The sequence below is a fragment of the Nothobranchius furzeri genome, chromosome 1 (genome assembly GCF_043380555.1).
Source record: "Nothobranchius furzeri strain GRZ-AD chromosome 1, NfurGRZ-RIMD1, whole genome shotgun sequence".
Lineage (NCBI taxonomy): Eukaryota > Metazoa > Chordata > Actinopteri > Cyprinodontiformes > Nothobranchiidae > Nothobranchius > Nothobranchius furzeri.
The window spans coordinates 37,226,123-37,246,437 of NC_091741.1; the positions used below are offsets into that span (position 1 = coordinate 37,226,123).

Below are 20,315 nucleotides of genomic sequence, written 5' to 3' on the forward strand. Positions count from 1 at the left end.
CCCCACGTGTGATTGCACCTCTCCAAATTTGGTCGACTCATTTGAGTGTAAATCACCTAACTGGCCGTGCTTTTATTAAAGCGCCGCAGTCACATTCAGCTCTGACTGTTGGCGTGCGCTGGATTGTGATTGTGCAGCGTGGCGTGAGCGGCGGCGGTGGCGGCGGCGGCGCAACTGTTCTAATTAGCTGTTTGTTGGGCAGGAATTCATTAAAACACTCGATTCTTTCTTTTCTGTTTCTGGTGCTTTTTACCTGTTCGGCCTGGACGGCGTCTCACTCCATCAGCTGAGATGTTCCTGCAAAAATAAACAAGCGTGCACGTTGGGGAATGCATGGAAAACCGAACGCACCTGTCAGGAATTTCACTGCTGCTTTTCCTAGAAGAGCGATGGATGTTGAGGTTTATGTCACAACAAAAACAAACCAGAGCAGGAAATGACATCAGTCTTCCTCCTGTTCATGCACCTGCATCACAACACAGTCATAGCAAGAACATCAAATAAGCCAGGATAAATCATCGGGGTTAGGAGCTCCTCTGAAATTATAAAATAGACTTGGAAAAGACTCGTTTTCCTCATAAACGCAGTCGCAGAAATGGAAGAATTTAATTTAGAAAAGGTAATAATGACTGATTTGATCCCTGTTACATTTTTTATCTCCCAGTCACGCTTTGGAAATCAATCTATAGTTTCCTACATTAGGTGCAATTTTCCCAGGAGTTGCATCATATTTAGCATAATTTTGCCTTCCGTATATTGACCCTTTGCACAGGACGTCACGCCACTCATGTGGCCGCCCCCTTCGCCACGATGGACAGCAAAAAGACCGTTTACACCCGTGGAAATTCCAGTGAAGCTAAGCTAGTCAAAACAAGCCACCGGTACAAATGTCTTATCCTCACAGCTGAACTCCAGACCTACAGCCCAGTCCACCTCCAGTCTGGTTACTCTGACCAGCTGGTCGTATCTTCTGTGCCACAGAGCAGCCACTCCTCCAGAAATTCTTCCCCTCACCAACTTGGTGCTAGAGTCAGTGGTAGAGTCTCCTGCTCCAAAAGAGTCTTTATGCAAAATGTTGAGATCCTCTAAATCTTGCTTCGCTAGAAAGTCCTCCTGAATACACAGAAGATCACACGTGTCCAATAGCTCATCCACCACCAGACCACGTGACTTGTCTGCCTCTGAATGACCTACTCATAAGCCCAACACATTCTCACACCCAAGGCGCCAAAATATGACGCGTGTGACCGAGCATCAATATATGACGATTCGGGACGCCCCAGCGTGTCAGGAGGCGCCGATCCGGGACAAACTGCTGACGCGGCGTCCCGGAGCGTCGATATCCGACATTAGAACTACTTAACCTTCCCCTCACCCCAATCCTAACCTTAAGGTCACAGTTTATGGACCTTTAGGTTAGGATTGGGGTGAGGGGAAGGTTACGTAGTCGAATAATGCCCGTGTGACCGCGTGCGTCAAACACTGACGCCAGCGGAGCCACGTGACCCAGCGTGTCCCTGATCGTCGTCTCCTGACGCGCTGGGGCGTCCCGAAGCGTCATATCTTGATGCTCGGTCACACGCGTCATATTTTGACGCCTTGGGTGTGAGAATGTGTTGCACAGTAACATTATAAGGTCCAACATTTATGTTCATATATTTCAGTTAATTTAGCCTTCTGCCGGCACCAGGCTGAACTTCCGTCGTGCTAGCCGAGGCTACCGGGGCAGCGGGCTGCAGCTGCAGTTCACCCTCAGCTCCAGACGTCTTATTAAAACGTCGCCTGCTTGGCTCGAAGAGTCGGCGGACATATGTCCCTGCTGGCCAAAGTTGTGGATCGTACATGTCGGAAACGTCGCCGTACTCAGCACTGACCTGGACCGAACCAAATCTGCCGCTGCTGGAGCTGATCTTCCAACAGGTGACACGCCTCCCCAGTCTCTCTGACAGGTAGGATGCTAAAGTGTCTGCTTCCAGCGTGGGGGAGAATCGAGTGGCGAAAACACTCGCCAACTTAGTTCTAATCACTGGGTTGTTGTCTACTACTCCGGTTCCAACGATCCCAGTGTTTTCCCGCTGCTCCTTCCTTGGACGTGCAGCCATCCCTCCTTCTTCGCGTTGTACGCCACGCTTTTGAATCGCTCCTCTTTTCACAACGGTACTCCAGGTGGGGGACCGTGGCAATCCGCCCTCACCTCCTCCTCCTGGCTCGGACGCATGTCCCGCTGTAAGGTTCTCCTCACCACAAACTCGCGCCGGTACCTCCAAATCCTCCGGCTGCTTCGGTGGGTTGTGGGTGCCCTCCGCAGCTCTCGGCCTGTGATCCACAACCGCCACGGCTGCGCCGAGATCATCACCCGCTTTTACCTGAGACTCCACCGCCGCCCTCCGGCACTCCATCTCCCCGCTCAGCTTTTCCATCCGGCTGAGTAGAGCCGACGCATCCAAGTTCCCGAATCCCACAGGAGGAAGCTCATCCGTATGATGAGAGACGAGCTCGGGAATGTTTTCACCACAGTCGTTCAGCACTTTCAGACCATCTTTGATGTTATTAGAGTCTTTTTGTTGGCCTTTATGAAATTTAGAAATTCGTCTTCCACAATTGTTTTTCCACCTGTTGTCTTATCAGGATCTCAGATTTTCCTTGAGAACCACCAACTCCTCCAGCTCCTCCCGACACGCACAGCCACACCCGACGCCATGTCATCACAGTTTATTGTTTAAACTGGCGTATGACCCCATCGGTAGATCTTCTCATGGAGAAGGTCTGTCTCTCTGTTTGATGGCAAAGGTCACACTGCTCCTTCTGAATCTGTGACTTGTTCAGTGGAAATCTGGTTTTATCTTCCCAGTCCTTGTAGCTTCTCCGTTGGGATCTGAAGGTTTTTTTTGGGCTGGAAAAATAATCCTTCCAGCACGTCACCTCCCTTAGTAGAGGAAGCCCAGAACACCTCTCTTCTCGATGTAGAGGAGCGGCTGCCAGGATATCTGAGCTCCTCGCCCCAAACGGCTCATTCACCCTCCAACCCCTGGTCCCGGTCTTCCACATCCTCTCTCCTCTGACAGAATTCACAGAAACTTCCCAGAATTCCTGCATGCCACAAACAGTGATGCAGAGCTGATGAGATGTTTGTGTCGAGGAAGAGGAGGTGAAGGTGTGAGCTGGCTGTGGGTTTAATGGTGCTGATGGAGAGAGCTCCAATAGTTAAAGATGTGCTGCAGCGCCACGCCTCCCTGACTCCACTCCTGCTCCTCCGGCAGCCCGTGAGCTGCGCTGTTGTAGAGCGGTTTTCCAGGCAGGACGGGCGGAGCAGAGAGAGAGAGAGAGAGAGAGGAGGCGAATGGGAGAGCGCAGGAGGAGAATGTGACAACTGCTGGATGCGGACAGAGTGTGCGCGGCTGGACTGACTGCCTGTGGGGAGGCCTCTGCTCCTGCACCTGTCCCTCTCCGTCTCCGCGTCCAGGCGCAGCTCGGCAAGCGCGACGCTCCTTTATTTATCAGGGAGGGCGCACAGCGGCGGAGGCGCGCACAGCACACTTACACACACACACACGCACGCACACACACTCCGACACACACAGCAACATGACTTCATCCTACAATCTGGATTTTCTGCCTGATATGATGGTGGAGAGCCGCCTGCTCGTTCCCGGAGACAGAATGTAAGTTCCCCTCTCCTCTTCGTCATGTGTGCTTGTACTGTCCGGTGGAGCCGCCGCTCCGACCGGAACCCAGGTCCGGTTGCATGTGTGTGGCTGTGGGAGTTCTGGCTTGTTCGGATCCGTCGGTGGATCGTGCGCGGATCTCCGGAGCGCCCGGAGCGGTTTTCAGCGGCAGACCGGATGGTGATGAATGAGCGCCATTACCGGGAATCAAGCTGATGGAGCCGAGCAGCAGCAGCCTCGGTTCGGTTCCGTCCGCGGTCAGCAGGAGGGCTGCCGCCCATCTCCGAACCACCGGGTCCTACCGGACTGGAGCGCACCCTCCCCATCAGAACCAGTAGATCAGAGCCGCAGGTTCGAGTCCCGGTGGCGCGTTCACGCCCTGCTCAGACTTTGGACCGTGAGCCGAGCTCACACCGCTAACCCGTGCGTCCTGCCTGGATGTGGCTCTAATGTGTTCAGACTGGGATTTCTGGGACAAAGGGAGGTTTCATCCCGACATCATGTGTTCCTTTTTGTGTTTTCCACATGTCCCACTTCAGGGCTCCGGATCGGTGAAGGATCCCGTTCCTTTATTCCCAGCAGAGAGAAAACACCCATAACTACCTCCTCCGAGCTCTGATGCGTTTATAGGAAGCTTTAGTTTAGGAGAAAAACTCATTAGAACTCAGAGAGACAGATGATTCACCAGTGTGTGTGTGTGTGTGCGTGTGTGTGTGTGTGTGTGTGTGTGTGTGTGTGTGTGTGTGTGCGTGTGTTAGGTTGTTTTTTGAGCATCCTGAGAGAATATCATGAATGTATTTTTGCAGATGAGACACCAGTGTTGTGCCTCAGTGTCCTCTTCAGTCCTTGGGTCCGATTCTGGTGTTTTGGGAAAATTTACGACACATTTTTCTCTGGAAATGGTTGCGAAGTCATTCTCAGGCGTCTGGAATCAGTCTTGGTTTTGTTGCAGTGGCTCAGAAAGTTGGAAAACTGCGAGACAACTTTGGGACACGTTGGCGAACAAATTGTGAACAAACCTACTATATTAGTGTGTGTGTGTGTGTGTGTGTGTGTGTGTGTGTTTGTGTGTGAGAGTGACTTGAAAACGGTGGATAAAATCCAAGGTTGCTTTGCTTTAGAAGCTGTTTTATTCTCAGAAATCATCTTTTCTGCTGCACGACTAAAAAATCTAAAATATTAGGAGATCATTAAAGTTGAACTGATGCAGATTCACCTCCCTCTGTTGGAGTGCTCATGACTAACTGCTGCTCCGCATCGGTGATGAAATTACCGTTTACATTTCTTTCATATTTACAGAAACGGGATGAATTCCAGAATAATTCCACGAATAAAGGCCAGGCTGTGCTCTTCAGCCCTCCGGGTCTCCCTCCATTGACTCTCCGTGTAGTCCATTACCCAGACGCTCTTGTGACGAGACGCTCCTCTCATTAATCAGTGTCACTGGGGCCGGCGGGCGGACGGGGGGCGCATCTCTCCCACTGATGTGTTTTGCATCACCAGTTGCGGCCGTTTCTCGCCCAGAGTGAGGGATTTCTAAATAAAACGTGTGGCTGGAATTAGACAGGCCTATCTGCGCCCTCTTACCCAGCCGGTGAGGAGGCGGACAGCTCTAACCAGATCGCGCTTATGGAAATGACACTTTGTATTTACGGGAACGAGCCACTGGCACGCCGCTGAGAGGTGCTCCTGGTAATCTTCTGACTTGGATCATTGTGCTTAACTCATCCGCCTCGTGGAACGGTTTGTGTTTGCGCCAGCCTTGTTAGCTTACTCTGTTGTAATTCCCTCCATTCCAGATGTTCCGTCTGTTAGGAGTTGGTTCCATTTATTAATGCGTCAGAATGAGAGCTAGCAGGAGCTGGGGCTGGATTCCAGTCCCTTTTGTTGCCCATAAGTAAAAGTTTCCCTGGTTTAGATGATCCTTGACCAAACGACACGCCTTCATGCACGTTCTATGTTAGTTCTACTTGGACAGAACGTTGTTTTTCTAGAATTCAAAACACTTATTTTAGACTCCTGAAGAAGAATCAACCAAAATTCCAACAACTTTTTAGTTTTTGCTGAGCCAGACTCTCACTGTGTCTTCAGAATGTCTAGAAACATTCTTGAGGGATTCTCAAAAAGGTCTCAAAACGTTCTTGACCTCGCTGTTGTAGTGGAACTATTCCGTTTCATGTCTCTGAATCTGTGTTTTTTTACTAGTCTGTGAGTCTAGTAGTGGCCCCCTAACCTTTTTTCCTTGAGGACCCCCTTGCCTGTGTCCAGGAGAAGCCAGCACCCCCGATCCTAACTCCTACAACCCGTTGCAAGTGATTACTTACAAACTCTATACAGACTTCTAACTTTTGATTATAATGTTTAGTGTGTTATTGGTAATCTCAAAACCTCAGTACAGACAAAATTGTGGGGACCCCCGTAATCTGTGGCACCCACGCCAGCAAACATTCGGACGTTTAATTAATGTTGAAAAGACGTCGGGCCGACACGTCCCGTCATGGTTGAAAAATAGTTGCAAAATGAAAGTTGAACCGACGTCTTTTTTGGACGTGAATTACCAACACATTCTCACACCCAAAGCGTCAAATACTGACATGTGTGACCAAGCGTCAAAATATGACAATTAGGGTGCCCCAGCGCATCGGGAGAGGACGCGCTGTGCCAGAGCGTCGGTATCCGACGCCCGCGGTGAGACAGACATTTGACCGTCTTGTGAACTACTTAACCTTCCCCTCACCCCCATTCTAACCGTAACTAGGTTGCACATGCAAAGCTTAATTGGAAACTACTGAGTTAAGGTTAGGATGGGGGTGAGGGGAAGGTTAAATCTCTAGAGGTTCGGGGAATAATGTCCGTGCCACCGCGGACATTGGATACTGACGCCCCCGGTGACACGTGTCCCTGCGCGTCCTCCCCCGACGCGCTGGGGCACCCTAATGTCATATTTTGACGCTTGGTCACACGAGTCATTATTTGACGCTTTGGGTGTGAGTGTGTTGGAATTACACGTCTTTCGGCACATCTCATTGGACGTTTAATGACCGTCTGTGTACATCTCATCTACACTGTAAAATAAAATGTAGTTTTTGCATTTAATAATAATTACTGTATAAAATATATAATATTTCCTGTGTCCGACCTTACTTTGCCAAATGACTTATCCCAGCCTGGACTTGAACCCGGGTCCTCAGCTACCCCGTTGATATTTATGATTTGACCAATAGTAGATTTTCACTTACAACTGATTCACAACACGCCATGAGTTGAACTATACTTAAGTTATTGTCACTGTAACAATCCTACATGGACCTACAACTCTGAGTGGATTTTTATTAAGTTATTTTTTAAATTTGGGTGGACACGACGTTGTTGTCGGACCAATATTAGCTGAGATGCTATGTTGAACTACATGTAACTAATTGTCAAAATAATAATTATACATATAACTGTAGGCAAGGCCGGATTATAATATGGGCAAACTGGGCACAGGCCCAGGGGCCCACAGCCACAAGGGGGGGCCACGCGAGCAGCAGTCTTTCTATTTTTTTATTTTTTATTTTTTTGTGCAGCCCTCTTAACGTTGGAGAAAAAAGTTAACAAGTAATTAAACTTGCGCCTACATTTTCTAAGTTAACACACATTTCTTTTAACCACGGTAGTTTTTGCATCTTTACTGCCTGCTTCAGCCCTCTCCGCCCTCCCCCTGCGCAGCGGCCGCAAACCCACTGATGCACCTGCGGCCTCTCAGAGTTCCTGCTGATTTAAACATTGAAAGAATCATTTCATTTTCCGGCCCACATGGTGCCCTGGGGCCCCTGCAATGATAATCCGGCCCTGACTGTCGACATGTACAAATGTATCTGAATGGATTTTTAAGACATGTTCTGTTATATTTTTTTACAAATTCGGGTCGTCCTACCACGACCATTTTTGGACGTGGCCACGACGTCGACGTCGGACCAATGTTTGTTGGGACTTGGGGGGGGGGGGGGGGGGGGGTCATGGATCATAGGTTGGGAACCATTGGTCTAGAGGGTAGGAGGTGGATCAGATGGAACAAAAATAAGTAAACAGATGGATCAGAAATAAACAAACCAAAACCACAATCCAGTCCAGGTAAAACCCCACCAGACCTGGTCATCCATTCCAAATTTTCTTCCAATTTTGTGTCTCTAAATAGTTCAAATCAGTTCAGTTTAATATAAAATCAGTTCATGATCAAATGGATTTCAGAATATGAAACAAAAGTGCGATCGGGACTAAAGCTTGGTTTGGTGTCTGGACCGGAGTTCTTCCAGGTGCTCGGAGCACGCTGATTCTATTGAAGTATTTTCAGGGTTTAAAAGTGCTTTAAGCTTATTTTTTAAGTGTTTTAAATGGATGTGAATGCAGAATATATACACTGAAAAAAATGTCCATGTTCTGCCAGGACTTTTCCATGAAGTTTACTTTTGTTCATAAAGAAGATCTGATGAAAAGCCGGAACCGATGCGTTCCCTTTGGTGCCTCTAGCCTTATTTTTCCTGACTGTGTGTTTGTAACTCATCATCGGTGCTGGGAAAGCTCAAAACTTCCCGTGAAAGAGCTAGGATTTAGATTTTGGTGAAACCTGGCTGTTAGATGAAACGTTTTAAAAGATTTTCCAGAAATTAAATCATCGGTAAAAACCAAACCAAACATTCTCGTGGCTGCAGACAGAAAACCAGACCGGAACATATTCGTTCATGTTGATTTTTGGCTTAAATGTGAAAAACATAAATATGGATCTGAGGCAGCAGGGTTTGCATTTGAGGCCGGTCTGGGTCGGAAGCATCAAAAGAGACGAATCGGGAAAAATGGAGCGTGAACTCTGACCTGGACTGCAGATCCGAGGCTGGGATCTGTGTCTGGGAAATATGTGACCCCCCTCACCTTCTCTTCTGTCACCAAACTGCAAGGTTCAGTCACACGTCAGGGCTGCAGGAGGATGCGGAGGAAATAAAGGGGGGTGCAACAAAACCACGACACAGATTTAAAATAAGATCTTAGAGACGACGGGAGCGGAGCGGCTGATGCTGCAGGTGACCACGGATTCGTGTCATCCCTTCACTTCCACTTCCTGACCCCTTTTAAGCGTGGAAGGACACAAATCAGGAAGTCAACAGCTGGAAAGGCTCTGTGACAGGCAACATGGGGTTCTCATGAGGAATATGTCTGTTGGATGGGGTGGGGTGGGGCCATTGGAAAGGGCGGAGGAGAGGGAGAAAGCCTGTCACCGCCACTAATCCCTGTTTTAATTCATTCCATTTAAATGTGACCATTGATATTCAGACCTTGATCCAAATGTCACTTTAGAGGAAATTACATTTGAATGATCACAAGAAATACAAAATCAGACATTCCCGGCAGCTTTTCACTGGGAAAAAAGCTCAATATTAGATGGATATTTGCAATTTTTATCCGTTTGGTGTCACTGCGTAGCGTCAGTCCAAACATTTTGGCGGAACCTGAACAGATTCAGGTTTTTCTGAACATTTGTTCAAATTTGTCCCCCAAATGTTTGAAATTAATCCCGTTTTCTCACACAGAACTCATGTCTTCCTCCTGAAACACGATTCCGTACGATCCCGCCTGGAATCCATAAGAACCTCAGAAACCCTGTAGGAATCAATCGCAGATTAAACGTGGAGCCAAACAAATATTACTCCTAACTATTATACAGAAGGCAGATAACCGCCGGTGGCAAATCTGGACCAATGAAGAAGATCAAACCGATACGGCGAGGAGGGAGCGGAAGGAAAATTGACATCGGCAGATTCGAGGAGGGAGAGGCGTGATGGCTTGACAGGCTACAACTCCCTGGACACACGTCTGCTCGGATCTGAATCTGTGTGGAGGTTTTTCTTTCTTCCGAGCAGGAGAAATCAGGAAAAAGTTTCATTTTGGATGTTTTTGTTCGTAATGTTATTGAGCTGGGAAACGTGCTGAATGGTCCGCGGATGACTTGATGAAGTTGTCTTCGCGCATCGCCAGCTGCAGCATTGTTTTATCCTGTGTGTGTGTGTGTGTGTGTGTGTGTGTGTGTGTGTGTGCTGTCATAATGATAAATGTCTCCTCTCTGCTGGGGCTCAGGAGCAGTTGTCTAAGGCTGACACCGCGGTGTGTAGGTGGTGATGTATCACGACCGCATGTCTGAGCTCTATAAGCATGTGTGTGTGTGTGTGTGTGTGTGTGTGTTCACACGACCAGGTGTAGGGAAACATCACGGGGTCGTTAAGGCCCAGGATGTACATTACCCCCCGTGTCTGCACGGGAACGCCGTACATGCTAACAGTGATGAACACCATAACAAGAATTTATGCAAACATCCAACATGAAGGACGAGTCAGATGCTACTGGAGGCGTTTAAAAACCTTTTCTCTTTTTTCACATTTTGTCTTATTTAAAAATGATTCTGGTTGCAAACTGAGGCTTAAAGAATGCAGAAGCCACGAAACATAAAGGTCTGAGTTGGAGAACATTCTCGTCCGTCCAGCCTAAGTGGAGTCGTAGCAGCTGTGCAACATCTGTAGCTTGGCAAACATCTTAAGCAGCGGAGTCCAAATTTCCCCCAACATGATCACCAAGTAGGAAAACACTGACATGGTGAAATATCCCAGAGTTTCATGTCAGGATTCTAAATCAATATTTAAAGGCAACACTTGGCGGTTTAGCTTGCTTTTAGCACCTCCTAGTGTCTGTTATTAATTATCTGTGGTCAAACCGAAAATGAAACCTATCTTCTCGCTGGGTGTGGCGACGGTGGCACAGGAGTTAAGTGCTCGCCCCGTAATCCGAAGGTTGCAGGTTCGAGCCCCGCTCAATCTGTCGCTGTCGTTGTGTCCTTGGGCAAGACACTTAACCCACGTTGCCTGCTGGTGGTGGTCGGAGGGACCGGTGGCACCAGTGCTCGGCAGCTTCGCCTCTGTCAGTGCGCCCCAGGGCAGCTGTGGCTACATCGTAGCTCATCCCCACCAGTGTGTGAATGTGTGAATGACTGATTGTGTTGTAAAGCACCTTGAGGGGTTCCAGGACTCTAGAAGGCGCTACATCAAATACAGGCCATTTTTACCATTTAACACCTGAAACGTCTCCCGGCCTTCATTAGTGTCTACAGGAGTGATTCCTCACTAAATTAGACAAATCAGCTGTGTTCTTGATCTAAAACGTGCTGGAACCAGTATGCAGAACCGGGTATGTCAGCTCTTTTTTTTTTAAGTCTAGCAGGTGGCGGCCCGCCACACAGAAGTTGCAAATGTGGTATTTATGGCCACAGTGGTAGGTCTGGGTGGCATTTCATTCACCCTGTGAAGGGCCATCTCAGCACAAACTTGCTCAAGAAAGTGTTTTAAAAATATGAAAAAGCTGCATAGTTTGGCTTAAGCACTGAGTGTTGCTTTCAAACTGGTTTGTTATTTTTTAGGCAGAAAATGGACCAAATGTCACTTTGGACCGCACTTAGAGCTGCAATAGCAAATGTGGAAAACAAATTTGCTATTGCCGCTTTAAGAGGAGCCACTTGAGGTGGCTCGGGCATCTGGTCGGGACGCCTCCCTGGTGAGGTTTTCCAGGCACATCCAACCGGGAGGAGACCTAAAGGAAGACCCAGGACACGGTGGAGGGACTATGTCTCTCACCTGGCCAGGGAACGCCTTGGGATTCCGCCGGAGGAGCTGGCCCAAGTGGCTGGGGAGAGGGAAGTCTGGGCCTCTCGACTTAGGCTGCTGCCCCCACGACCCGACTCCGGATAAGCGGATGAAAATGGATGGATGGATGGATGGATGGATGGATGGAAGGAAAACAAGTTGACTTAAAGCAGTGTTCATGCCTCTTCACAACAGTCTCTTGTATTTGTCTAAAATCAACCACTGGACCATCCGGTGTCAGTCCCACTTAACCGCTGAACCGCCCTGGGTCCTCCACCGATCACACACACACGTATTCAGCAGCTGATCACCACTGGTGTGAGAGGTTCTCCGCTCAACAATATCATAGAAGGAGAAACAGCCGGCTGCTACCACTTCAGCTTTAGGACAAACTACCAGAGTCCCTAACAGAAAAATATTGTTTGAAGTCACGGACAACAAAAGACATTTGGACCTGAAAATGGTGACTGATGTTCAGCGCTAGCTCGTTTCCTCTGGCGATGCGGGTTTCAGAAGGAAAATACCAAAGGGGAGGGGTGAGTGTTCAGTGGCCATGTTAGTGTTCAGAACCGATCTTGTTCTGTGGCTCCAACAGTTTTGTGGTTCAGATGGATCCACTAGAGGGAGCTCTCTACCTGCTCTATAGCTGTTAGCTGTTTATCCTATCCTTAGCTAATCATAGGGCTAGCAGTTAGCATTTTCAGTTCACCGACCATCAATAAAAAGCAAAAGAAGAAAAACAACTTAGCTTTTTTTTCTGATGGCATCGTTGCAGTCTGGAAGTAAAAGTAAAGGCTTGGCCTTTAGCCAGTGACTCGTTTATTGTTTTTATTATTTGCTTTTACTGCTTTACATTGCTGGTCAACTAGTGCTGCCTTGTGCAGCATTTTGGTCAGATATTTTAAATGTGCTATATAAATAAAGTAATATGGTATGGTAAGTGGTAGAGCAGTGTCTTTAGAGGTGAAGGAAAGAGCTAAAACCAGAGGGAACATCAGCACGGCCTACGCTAGCTTGAGGGAGCTAAAGGAGGCCACAAAAATCATGGACTGATGGTGACCTGGCTTTGTTGCTACTGTACTTGTAAGTAATAATATTTGGGTTCAACAGTATGGCCCTTTTTACTTTGTGGATTATCAGTATGCTTGTGTTGCTCATTGTTAGCACTAGCTTACAAATATCTGGCTTTAAGTGTCGCAGTATATCAAATTATCTCCCCTGAATTGTTACATAGGCATCATATCACCAGACACCCCCCCCCCCCCCCCCCCCGGTCACCATGTTGGATTGAAATGTTTGTGGTAATTAAAAGGTTTTTTAATTTTTTTTGAACTATTCACTAACACAACACCGATTTCATTCAAATAAAACAAAAACTTGTGGTTTTTAGTGAATGTGTGTATCTGTTGGCCACTAAAGGTTCTGGTTCCCTGGATCTGATGGGTGTGTTCTGATTCTGGTTTCAGCATCTGGCTCTTTCTGCCCTCGTGTTTGCAAATGGAGCTCACAAATCTGTTTTTTAGTAAAAGTCGGTGAGGGTTTGTGCTCCCGTTTGGAACCAGATAAAACGGTTTTGTTCTGGACCGACTGAGTGAGTCGGTGTTTTGTATTCAACACGATCAGGTCCTGCCGAGTACCTCTGTGAGGTCATTCCTTTGGCTGCTATGAAACATCATGTTTTACACATTTAGTTAAAAAGCCATCAGGCCCTGAGTAAAAGTCAGCCGGTAATTCCTCCTGTAGTTGTCGTAGCGACCGAACCGGCAAGAAGGAGCTCGTGGGACTGCGGCGTGTCGGAGGTGGCGTTCCATCGTCTCATTTAGTCTGAATGAAGACATTTTCTGTGTAAATCTCAGCTGGAGACGATGGAGGTCATCTCATGTTTGCATGATGCAGAGATGCTCGTCACATTTCATCTGGTTCCCATCCTCCCATCAGAAAACTTCAACTGTGCTTTTCCAGAACGCTTCCTTCCTTTTGCCTCGACTGCTTCACATCTTCCAGCTGCTTCAAGTCGAGGGGGGAGGGAGGGAGGGAGGGAGGGAGGGAGGGAGATTTTACCTGTGAATGAGGTCGAGTTACGTCTGCTTTCTGAGCTCTGTGTTTCATCACCGGGCCTTGGAAAGAACCAAGCCTGATTTTTTATTTTCTAGTCAGCTAACACACACACACACACACACACACACACACACACACACACACACACAAATATACAACTTGCAGAAACACACATTGTTTACATCGTGCCCCTGGGTTATTGTGACAGGCAGGAAAATAAGCGTCTCGGAGAGAAAGCGTGGAGATGAGAAACTTATCATTCTCTCTCTCTCTCTCTCTCTCTCTCTCTCTCTCTCTCTCTCTCTCTCTCTCTCTCTCTCTCCTTTTTCGTCTCTCTCTTTCTCTCTCTCTCTGCTCTGTCTCTCTTTTTTTCTCTCTCCTTCTCTTTCTCTCCTTTTTCTCTCTCTCTTTCTCTCTCTCTCTCCTTTTTTCTATCTCTCCCCCCCCACCCCCCACCCCCTCTGTCAGCCATTGCGTTTGGCTTGTGCAGCGACATCATGCCGCCCTGACAGAGGCAGAGCTTCCCTCATGCATGTCCTGGTGGATTTGGTGACCCCCCACTCCCTCCGTCCGTCGCCCTGCCCCTCTTTGGCCCGCGTCCCCCCCAGTCCCCCTTCATTCAAGCATGCTAAATACTTTACCTCCGTCAACTCTTGACTGTGAGAGGAGCTCATTATTGTGGAGGAGCTGAGAAATCTGGGATTAGGAGTGTTTGTGGAGCAGCTGAAGGAGCCATCAGAGGACAGAGGGATGAATGCTCCGACATCCGTTTTCCACCAGTCACACGCCGTGTGAAAACGCTCATTTCTAGACACCAGCTCCTGTTTCCGAACGGCTCGTTCTTTCGGGAGCGTTTTCCCAGAGAAGAACCGGTTCTGCTTCTGAGGAGACTCTAAACCCGTTTCTGAACACTCTGGAGTAAAAACGTTCCCACCGTTATTGCTAGCACAATTAGCTCGTATTGACGGTGAGTTCACAGACTGGGAAGCACGTTGGACTTTTCTGTTGCTGTCTGGCTTTGGTAGCTTTTTGGCCTCCTAAAAACTCAAAGTCAGGTTTTTGAATTTCATATCGGTCGAATCGGATCAGCAGCGGATTTATTTGGGTGCAGCTGGAAAAACACTCCTTCTTCCTAAACTTCAAAGATATGATTTCCTATCATATCTAGTGGGATCACTGGAATGTGTCACACAACTGGGCATTCATTCGTGTTAAGTTCCGTCGTTTTTGCCGTCAAACTTTCTTTTGACAACAAATCAGTTTTTACACGTCTTCATTTTTATAATTGGATTGACAAAAGCAGGACTTCAGCATCACTGCTGGTAAGAGCCGGTCTCCAGCGTCTCCCGGAGGATCCCATGCATACATTAAACTCCCAGTGAGTTATGGGTCTCTTCCAGTCCCTTGAAAACTTCCAGAGGGAATTGATGTCTGAGGGATGTCATCTTCTGGATGAGGAGGTGCAGCAGTGGCTCTCCTCTGAGCTCCTCCTGGGTGATGGAGCTCCTCACCATATTTCTGTCTCCGGTCCAGAGCTTTGCCTCCAGCTCGGCTGCCTCTTCGGACCAGAACAACTGTCTCCTGATCTGTCAGTTTTCCAAATAAGCACCTGCGGGATAACGGGTCAGAAGCTCTAAACAGTGTGGAACTTTCTTCTCTGCTCCATTCGGGTCAGAACCAATGTTCTTTTTTTAGCTTAAATCTTCAAATAGCAGCTAACGTTTAGACCATCGACATATATACTGGACGATTCCTTTCCATAGGCTCCAATAACACGTTTTTGAAGATAAATGGGAGGTGGCCACCACCGCCATTTTGACCGTGTCAAGCCCAGACAATTCCATAAAAGGGAAGAGAGGTGGAGCTGAGGGTGGGGCTGTAAGGCTGGGATCAAATGACGACACCCGTCGAACTGAAGCGATGTAGCTACAAGCTAACCCAAAGCTAACACAGAGGTAAGAGCTAAGCTAACGGCGGTAGCGACCTAGCTACAACCGGAGTTAACTGTGCACAACACCAGAGCTTCTGAGTCAGAGATACACCGGGCTGCTACTGAGGGGAGGGAGACCATACCGATAGTGGGAACCCAGCTCCACCAACATGTTATATTTCAACCCATTTTCTAAAGTGCAGCATTATGTTAAATGCACTGGGTTTTACCCTATTACATTTAAATTTCATGGTTAAACAGTACATGTTAAAATCTAAGCTCAGCTCGGCAGTGACCTAAAATACTTAAATATAATTTTACTTACCGAAAAAAATGAAGTGGAGACTCCTTGAACGCTCTATTAGTGCAATTAATGCCACAGCAAGTCATTTTGTCCAACAATTGCACAAATAATATCCAAAAAAGAAAACACAAACACAGAGACTCAAAATCCCGGAGAAGTTTCCTAGCCAGACCGAGGCTCTACTGAGGCCTTTCCCCGGAGCTAGCTCTGTGGTCACGTGGGTCTGATGCTCATTAATTATACAGAATTTTAGGCTTTTAATACACTTAAACAGAAGAGTGAGAAAAAAATTCACCCCCCTCAGAGTTGTCATGAGTGTAAACTAGATCATTTAAACCAAAATCATGTTTTGGTACCAGGCTGTAAACATGTTTGTTTCTGCTGTGAAATTGGTATTTTTAACATGGGAGTCAATGAGGATTTGCTCGCTTCTGACACCAGCCCCTAGTGGATGAGGGTGGAACTGCAATTTTTGTCACTTCCTGTTTTGCTTCATTTCCAGACCCGAATTATGGGGACTTGGTTTAGACCCAGTTACTCGCCGAGTGTTGTCAGGCTCTCAGTTTCCTCCGCTGACCCTCAGAAACTCGCTGTCATGTATGAAGTGATGATTTTGTCAATAAAATCAGAATAAATTCAACTTTAGACATAATTAAGACTCTTTCTGATTGGATGTGCAGATGAATTTTTATGGCGTTTTATAGGCTGACATGAACTCTTCACTCAAATATGAACTACAAATAAAAAGTAAACTTTTATCTGAACGTCCTGCTAAAATTCCTTCCTTAAGTCTTTCCAGGAGAGGATTTCTGATGCATTCATGCACTAATTCACTCCTTCATTCAAGCATGTTTAGTGCCATCATCCGATTCAGATAGTATCTGGATCCATTTGTTCTGAAGGTTTCATGCAGCACTTTTAAGTTCTTTACTTCCTGTTGTGAATCTCCCTCTGGTCCCGTCCGGCTTCCGATGCCAGTGGCGTTCCGAGGCCTCGTGCTGCCTGGAATGCTCATCTCACAACTGTTGGGTCATGTGAGAGCCTGCCCGGTGACATTAAAGACTTGACGGGTCACACGGCATTCTGAGCTCACAGAAAGGTCAGCACCACCTGCTAATGGCGAGCTCAGCCGCTCCACAAATCCCGGCCCTGCATCCAGACGCTCTCCTGATTCCCAGATCCTCCCTTTGTTGGTTTTGTTTACCACTTTGCTGCTAATTGTCTCTTTTCTGTGGCATTTTTAATTTGTCAAACGGTGCAATCAAGACTGTGAAGTCTTTTTCTTGCATTTATGGCTGATTAAGTTCAACTAGGTGGCATTCATCAGCACGTTTGCTCATCCAGCAGCCGGCTTGTGTTTGTCCACAGAAATCATCATTTTAGTTTTACGAGGAAACAAAAAACAAAAATCAGGTACTAGAGAATCCTTCAGAAGACTGCCTGATTGGGGGATTAAATCCTTGTTTATTTTTCCAAATGTGATTTTATTGTTTAGTTTATTTCCTAGAATGATTAGAAATCCGAAACCATCGTGTGATTATTGCTCGTTTATGTTTGCGGTTGCTGATGGAGCAGAAATGTTTTGCATTGAGACCAAACGATGACACAACCGGACCTTTTCACACCTGCTTCTTGTTCTTCTGATAGGTGCTTCTTCTGCCAAAAAGCTGCTTTTCTGACCTCTTGCTGCTTTTTTAGGAGCTCAGAAAAACGAGTTTAACTCATTCGCTGCCAGCGTTTCTCACCGTTTTTACTGTTTTTTAAGAGTGACCGAACGTTACGCGCTAGGATGACGGATGTACTCACCCACCTGGACTCACAACGGGGAAGGCTGTTGTTGGTTTAGCGACCAGGAAACCGCAGAGAACGTCTCGGCTAGTAGAAGCTAATGTTAGCATTAGCAAATCCACCACACAGCAGAACTCCTCCAGGCTTGTGTTATTTGTGGAAGTAAAACATCACCGTTGCAGAGCAACCAGAGTCAGCGGTAGAGTCGTGTTGCTGTTAGCCAATCAGAGGAGAGATGTCCAGTTATCAGGAAATAAGATATCCTGTCGTCTGAAACTCAGATGTCATGTGGCTCACTTCTAGCTCCTGAAACAGGAGCGCCAGAGCTTTTTTTCCCATAGAGATGGACTCTATTGATTTACCCTAAAGACCACTGCAGATGTGCTGACCAAACGAGTGGACTCTGTGTTTTAATGGGACCAAAATAGTCCTTTATCCAGTTATGTCCACGGTGTGGCCCGGGGGCCTTTAGTGGTCCTCAAAGTGATGTTGTGTGTCCTTCAGTAGAATCAGGAGAAGTGTATCTCTCTGGGAGGCTGTAGGTGTTTAACAGTTTAATGTTCATATTTACACGTATGTCAGTCCGGTTGTTGAGCGTTACAAATAAAAAAAAACTCACAATAAAATCATTTTTGCACTTAGAGAATAAAGAAAATCACATTTTTGACCCACAAAGACGTTTAACTTGATTATTTTGGGAATGTGGACGCTCCTGCCTCCATCCTAATAGCTGCTGTTGATTCCACAACCAGGAGACAACCAGGGAGATCCGTCTTCAGAGGACGTTTTAGGACTTTTACGCCTCAAATCTGAGCGTTTAGCTGGCAGTGCTGTTGTTACCTGCTTCTGGCTGATTGTTCTCTTAAGCTGCTTCCAGAGTTTTAAGCTCCGCGGACCTGATTGAGTTGAGTTTTAAAACCGATTACAATTAGCATCACTACGCCCAGCGCCGTGCCAACATCAGCCCCGGCATCATCTGCTCAGATCCGTCTCAATCATGCTCATCGTTGGCAACTCCATTCATCACGAGTCTGGCAAGTCCGTGTGCCAAAATCGGCCCAATAGTTTGGATTGAGAGGCTGAAACATCCAACCAAGCATTAAGTGATTGGATGAATGCAGGCTCGTTAGGATGGGCTCAACCGGAGAGGGAATCGAGCCTCAATGTGGCTTTTCTCCTCGTCTGCCTACATTCTAATCTCATTTATAGAGATAGATCCGGACAGATGCCGCGTGTTTGCAGGGACCTAGAATTATATTTTGGAGAGCTCACCGTTTGCTGTTCAAGACGTGAAAATATTAGCTTCATAAAGCCGAGAAGTTGGGACTTCAGTGGGCCTGCGGTCGGTGATGGATGTTTGAGCTCCACGCAGGGAGGTGATGGATGGGAGTTTTGTTGGGCGGAGCGTTCAGGAGTTGCTGTTATTGTGTTTTGGAAAGCTGAAGGGAGACGGGGTCGGGGAAGCTGCTGTGGAGAGTTGACGGGTTTATTGAGAAGCGTGATCTAGTGCACCGCCCCGGGACTCTTAGACGTAGTTAGTGAGGGCAGAAGAAGAAGGGAGGATGCAGGGGGAGGGAGCGGAGCCGGTGGACGGATGGGAGCGGAGGGGAGGGAGGCAGGAAGTGATGATCGTGCAGAGGTGGGAATAAATGTGTGGATAATCTGTTGATGTTTATCTGCAGCATCCTGAGGGCCTCTGCAGCCATAACGGAGATCTAATCTGGAGCTCACACACACACACACACACACACACACACACACACACACACACTCACACCCGCTCAGTGCCCTTGCCACCAATCACCCATTTAAGCCTATATCTATCCAATCCGTCTATTCCACCCACATTTCCACTTTGTAATTCCTCCTCTCCTTTATAACCCAGAATTCCTCCCTTTCCTTAGTCGACACTTTGGCTCCCACGCTCAGGTGCAATCCAATTGGCTCCACCCCCCCCCCCCCCACCACCCCCCCACCCCCCCGCCCCCCCCAACTCCTCCGTTTACCTTCAGGCTCAGTGGACTCATAAAGGCAGAAACACCTCTCTCAGAAGCAGTGGATAGAAGACCTGATTATCCAGGACTGAGCGATACATCGATCATCGTGAATCGAAGGGTCGGCTGAGCCGCTGGAGCTCCAGGAAACGGAGCTCTGATCTGGATGGTAGCACAGAAGCTAAAGGCTCTGGTGTGATGGGTTCTACCAGAACCTGAATCATTATCTGCCTTTACATGTTTCTCTAATCGCTTTGGCTCTTCAGCCAAACTGGCTAAAGGATCATAAATGGTGGGCGGGGCCTGGGCTGAGGTGAGGAGGCCACAGTGGCCTTAGAGGAGCTCAGATGCAGAAATGCTGTAAAAATGGAGAGAAAAACTTTTCTTCTGGGATATTTTTCCCTCAAATCTAAAATAAGAGCTCTCTAAGCCAAATCCGATGACAGGATTGATTTATTTCCTGCAGGACCGGCCCTGACCGGTTGGACAGCCGCCGCTATTTCAGGCTGGAACGAGTCAGGTCGTCTAAAACACGATGACCGGTTCAAACCGACGGGTCTGCTCGCCGACGCTGCTGCTGCTTCACTCGTTTTGCCCGTCGTCGAAAGGAGGAGCGTTTTGAGGAGGTGCGGCGCGGTGTGTGATGAGACCATTCCTGAGGGAATTCTGTGGGTGTTCGTCGGGAGCAGCAGGATCACGCCAAAGCGGTGTTTGCTGTTTTTTAACGTGAGCCGCTCACCTTCAGGGAAATGCAGCACGTTTCCCGTGTTCAGACGAATGTTTGAGTAAACAAGCGGCCATAACGGAGCAGCGGAGCGCGCAGGAACCACTACCGTCTCCCGTGTTTACCCCCCCCCCCTGTGTTCAGAACAAGCTAAGCTATGCAGAAGATCTGAGTTCGGCAATTTGTGG

At 47.7% G+C, this 20,315-nt stretch overlaps 1 protein-coding gene across 25 annotated transcripts in view; it reads left to right on the top strand.

The window, feature by feature from the left end:
• Nucleotides 1–20,315, top strand: part of celf2 (cugbp, Elav-like family member 2) — a 296,592-nt gene that overhangs the window by 104,002 nt on the left and 172,275 nt on the right. For 4 of the 25 annotated variants that reach the window (XM_070545515.1, XM_070545491.1, XM_070545521.1 and 1 more), the window contains exon 1: nucleotides 3,353–3,662. The exons of the other annotated variants lie outside the window; for them this stretch is intronic. In XM_070545515.1, the coding sequence (XP_070401616.1) occupies nucleotides 3,586–3,662 (77 nt within the window). In that variant the 5' untranslated portion in view covers nucleotides 3,353–3,585. Of the gene's footprint in view, nucleotides 1–3,352; nucleotides 3,663–20,315 lie in introns of those variants that run through there. 25 annotated transcript variants of the gene reach the window in all.